Below are 5,267 nucleotides of genomic sequence, written 5' to 3'. Positions count from 1 at the left end.
AAATAGAACACACAGGACTTATTAAAAACAGCACAAAATACATGCTACAAAACAGCATTTTCAAAAAGTAACCACGTATACATGAAAACGACTCAAAAATTTTACTTTCTCTTAACTTTTTATTTTTTCCTCACACTTCATTCTCTCTGTATCAGCTTCTCTTCCTCTGCATTTATATTTTGAAAACCTCAGTTTTAAGTGACCCAAAACGTCAGGAGCCAACATACAGACATTTTCTTTTTTTTTTTTGTGTTGTGTGTTGACACAGCCAAACCTTCAAACTTTCAATCTATAACAATTTAAGATTAGATTTCAGTTTCTAGTGAATAATATGAAGAATAATGCGTTCCGACCTGGAGAAATGATCTTAGTTCTGTGCTCCAGCACTTGGTTCATACAGTGGGTAAGATTCATTACACGGTTTTAGACCGTTTTCTTGACATATTATAATTGTTTCCTGAGGTTTGTCTCCGGGGCTTAAAACTGGAGTCAGTGGCAGTCTTGAATCCACGTTATAGAAAGTGTAGAGGTGTGTGTGTTTATCAAAATCATAAAAAGAGAGTTTGTGATTGTCGCAGTCTAAAAACACTCCCAGTTTTGAGAAACACTGTTTAACGACAACGGGAGACATAGATGGGTCATAAACGTAGTAACCTATCTCTGCTTCGTAATGAAGAACCCAGAAGTCATTCTCTGGAGTTAAAGGAAACTTGTTGATTTTTGCTGTGTCATATTCTTGAGGTAAAGGAACATTTGTTACTCCCACATACCAGGATGTTGGGCATTTATAGGTGCCTATCTTTTTATGTGGTGCTTCTGTCAGGGCTGTGATCACCCAGTAATACTGCCCTGTACGGAGCCTCTCTTGACAGAGAATATGAACGAATTCTGTGTCATCCGATTTGTTTGATTTACGAGTTATCCTTGAGCCATCCTTTCCAACTTCCACAAGTCGTGATGTTGATGCATCTGGTCTAATAGCCACTGTAATATTAAAAAAAAATATTTGACATTAAAGACCTACAAAATAAAATATTATCTAAGCTTACTAACCAGTGTTCACTCACTACAGTAGCCAGCATACATTAGACAAATAAACCATATAGTCACACACCTGAGCAGTGTGGTTCAATACATAAAAATCCCCTTCTGACCAGGAGCTGTGAGATTGTGAGGTGTTGGTATATATTCCCTTTGAAACCTTAAATTTGTCTCATTTTGTTTTTAAAAATAGCACAATATATTTTAGTCTCCTTCTGATGAATCATTTATTTTCTTTAAGTAAATCATTCTCTGCATTGTTATGAAGTTACAGTAAAATACTCAGTATACTAGATGTAGCATTAGCTGTCTGCTTTCCTTCTATACTCATGATGATATCAATATGTTCACAACAGAAGTTTGGTTATTTTAACACTGTATTTTAATATTTTAGAAAGAAGCGTAGGCTTAAGGTAATAATATGAGTTCAGTGATGCCTACATTGCTTAATATTCTGAGTAAATACATTACCTTTGCATGCAAGCATATATTCCCAGTCTGCAAAGAAAAAAAAGAGTGCATGTTGAAAGAGTAGATATATAAAAAAAATCAAGCAAAAAACATTTATATTTTTAACTAAAATGAGTAAACTCTATTAACGGTATAATTTTACCTGTAAATTCTTTTTCTGTGTTTGTTTCTTGGTCAACTGTTTCTGCAGTGGTTCAAAGCAAATATCATATGTTAGTTTTTTCAATAAAACTGAATTCAGATTCAACATTAAACATTCCTTTATTCATTCATTCATTCATTGTTTCCCCGTTCATCGACTTCAGGATCGTGGTATAATTAGACATTTAATTTAAAATCAATGAGGGGTTTCATGCAACACATTATTTCCAAGTAGACATTTTATCATAATTAGCTTGTTATTGTTATTATGTTAACTTACCTGGGGTTTCAGGTTCTTCTATTTCTGTTTCTTGCATATCAATTCCTGGGCCTGAGAAAGGTTAAAAATATTCTTTAAAATAAATGCCATATTTTTAAAGTGAGCTCTGTTAAACGAATGAGGAAATCTCATACCATTGTATAGATAGTATTCCTTTACACAGTATAATAACAGGCCTATCTAATTTTTACCATGCATAAAAAAGAAGTATTAAATCAAGTGTTTTTTAGAGCATGTGAGGTAATAACATTTTGTAATTGTCATGTATTAACTGAATCCTGCATTGAAATACAAGCTAAATCAAGCATTTTAGTGAGACAAACTTATTTAAAGGAAGAATATATCTAAAATATGTAAATCCTATTTTAAACCACCCAGTTGGTGACGTCTAAAAGCAATTCAGATTAAACATGGATGATCACATAATATCGTTGTTGCACTGAAAGTTAATAATTAATTGTTAATATTTACTAATGCAAAATATTATACAGCATGTACAAACTTGTAAGAAAAACTAGAGCATCAGCATTATTATGTGACAAGACAAAGTTAACTTACTGGCTGGTTTGTTAACTATTACTAAAATTGTTAATCCTATTAAATTATGGACTAATGAAATGATATGTATTCAAATCTGCTCACCGACAAGATTTTCTTGCTCTTCTAAAGAACCACAAAGAGAAAAATAAAATGAATCAACAATTTATTCTTTAAAAATATTCTTTTTAATCTCTCAGTAAATGTGAAGCAAAATGTAAACCATTCTAGCAAAAGCACCTGAATCTTAGATTTTTTGTGATAATTACCAAGAAAGCAATGATTAGTGTGGGAAATTTTCATTTATTCATTCATTGTCTGTAACCGCTTATCCAGTTCAGGGTCGTGGTGGGTCCAGAGCCCACCCAGAAATACTAGGCACAAGGTAGGAACACACCCTGGAGGGGGCGCCAGTCCTTCACAGGGTGGCATGCATTCACTCACACACTCACACCTACGGACACTTTTGTGTCATCAATCCACCTACAAACGTGTGTTTTTGGACCATATGTGAAAACCAGATCATCCAGAGGAAACCCACATGGACACGGGGAGAACACACCAAACTCCTCACAAACAGTCACCCAGAGAGGCCCCTTGAGCTGTGTGACTGCAACACTACATGCTACACCATTGTGCTGCCCAGTGGCAGTTTTGTTAAAGTATAATAACTTCAACAACATCACACTCAGTCTTACCTGCTAATTTGGCCTCTTGACTTTTTCGGGAAATGTGGTCTGTATTACAGAAACATTGCCAATTAGTATGCCCCAAATATATGGAGAGTAATAACATTACACTGATAACAGAACATTTCCTACCTCTGATCTTGGGGATGATAAGTACGGCCATGATTATTAACATGCACAGGCTGATAACCAGGGAGACGATGAGGGCCCTCCATTTTGCTGCATCTCCTGATCAAATATGATATATAATTTAAAAGAAAAAATAATCATAAACAGACGTCTCTAGACTGCAACTCGCTGAACTGCATTAAAGTGAATGTTAGGGGACGTACTTGCTGTAGAAGATATAAATGGCATCACTCTTCCCTCTTTTATCGTTCCATCAGCTGATCTCAGAGAACAGGAGATCCACTCTGAATCAGAGGGGGAGGACAGAAGCCAAGAGCTCACACTCACTAACCGTTTAGAGTCTGAGAGACAGAGAAAGAGACAAATCTCATGAACTGTAAGTTGTTGATTAGTAAATGTCTATGTCGACCAAATTTTTAAGTGTTTTTAAGATGACTGAGTGCAGCGTTCACTGTGGTTGTAGCAGAGCAAATACCCGTTGGCTCATTTGAATCAAGAAAAACCTGCCAGGTTTCAACACACCTTTAGAAAACTAGATTAGTTTATTTTAGATTAGCTTATAATTTATTCAGGTGCATCTGATGTTCTCTAGAACTCTGATCTTATCTCAGCTTTGGCTGTGACCATAGGGAGCATGTCATAAGAGCTTATATGTGTTTGATTTACCAACCTGTTCTATACTGATCAAAACTGTTTGCAAGTTCTCTTCCTCCTTTGTCCCTCCAGATGAGGGAGGGCTTTTGTGACCATTCTTCTGATGCACAGCTAACGTTCACCTGATCATCAACCTCAGCCAATGAGAAGACAGGAAGAGATGCTGCCACAAAAGGGGTAGAGTATATGATTTTATGTTGAGTGAAGGATCATTTGTTTCAAATACTTTTTATGTTTGTTCAGAACAAAAACTTATTATATCAAAAGGGGATAATTAATTTAAATTATATTAGTGTATATTCAACCTAAACGTAAAATTATATATCTGCTGTGCACATATTAGAATTGTAGTGGTTTTATTGGTGCTGCAAATGAATTACCTCCATATGAACGGCAGAGATGTTCAAACATCAACAGAACAAACATAACTGTTAATGAAAAACAATATTAGAAAATATTTTAAAGCAGAATTTTACAGATGCCTATTGCACATGCCAATGTTGTAGAGTGAAATTCACACATTTTATAAGCACTGTTTTTTGTTTTTTTTTGTACCACTGCAACAAAACCAGAGTTTTCAAATATAGCTCATTTATTTATAACCCAAATCTACAAGTGAACCTGCACATGTCCCCTGAGTGTTTATGCTGATTGTTCGTAATAATAAAACGGTAGTAAAAAACAATTAATTTGAAAGTTTTTGATGCAAGAATCCACTTCATATAAAAAGTTCTTTTGAGGAGCTTAGAGGCATACTTCTGGTTCCATTCACTGCTTAGTTTATCTAAAATGGAGAATTTCACCTTAATTTTCAATGACTTCACTGAGAAAATTGTTACCCTGAAAATCTACTGGATTTTTACTGATATGGCTGATCTATGCATGTTCCTGATGATGCCCAAGGTCTAAGCCCTGCTTGTAACACCCACCTGTATTTATAGTCATTGTTGCTGCAGGGCTCTTGTTCAGTGAAAACTAAATGAAAAACATATCAAGTGTATTAATTAATTAATATATTTGCTGCTGAACTCTAACACCATTACAAATAACAGTGCACATTTCCACACAAACATAAGCACTGGACAAATGTTTGGATGACATGATTTTAAGTGAAAATAAGTACATATCAGCAGAGAAGCTTTTATATTTAAATTTGTGATTGCCTGAGTTTAACAATTAATTTAAGATGTCAACTGTAAAATGATTAAGGCACATTTTACTATTTTCACTTTAATAAACATTTACACTTTAATAAAATACTAAAAGGAATGAAAAGCCAAAACATAATATAATACCATGACAGATTTCCTCAAAGTAGCTTTTCA

At 34.5% G+C, this 5,267-nt stretch overlaps 1 protein-coding gene across 1 annotated transcript; it reads right to left on the bottom strand.

The window, feature by feature from the left end:
* Positions 1-367: 367 nt before the first annotated feature.
* On the bottom strand, positions 368-4,913 carry LOC136687766 (butyrophilin subfamily 3 member A3-like). The gene is made up of 11 exons (XM_066662318.1): positions 4,872-4,913; positions 4,323-4,370; positions 3,959-4,105; positions 3,492-3,629; positions 3,292-3,387; positions 3,169-3,207; positions 2,576-2,596; positions 1,934-1,984; positions 1,655-1,696; positions 1,513-1,539; positions 368-984 (listed from the first exon to the last, which is right to left on the bottom strand). The coding sequence occupies exons 1-11, from the start codon at positions 4,885-4,887 to the stop codon at positions 368-370; spliced, it is 1,242 nt and encodes a 413-aa protein (XP_066518415.1). The 5' UTR covers positions 4,888-4,913.
* Between the last annotated feature and the right edge of the window lie 354 nt (positions 4,914-5,267).

Source organism: Hoplias malabaricus, chromosome 2 (genome assembly GCF_029633855.1).
Source record: "Hoplias malabaricus isolate fHopMal1 chromosome 2, fHopMal1.hap1, whole genome shotgun sequence".
Taxonomy (NCBI): domain Eukaryota; kingdom Metazoa; phylum Chordata; class Actinopteri; order Characiformes; family Erythrinidae; genus Hoplias; species Hoplias malabaricus.
The sequence above is the reverse complement of the archived record's forward strand: the minus strand, read 5'-3'. Positions and strand labels throughout refer to the sequence as shown.

What these genes read in the sequence shown, in the direction of transcription:
- LOC136687766 (XM_066662318.1), bottom strand. An exon ending in ATTTATATCTTCTACAGCAA is followed by an intron (nt 3,388 to 3,491) that starts GTACGTCCCCTA and finishes ATATTTGATCAG; the next exon opens with GAGATGCAGCAAAATGGAGG. An exon ending in TATCATCCCCAAGATCAGAG is followed by an intron (nt 3,208 to 3,291) that starts GTAGGAAATGTT and finishes TCTGTAATACAG; the next exon opens with ACCACATTTCCCGAAAAAGT.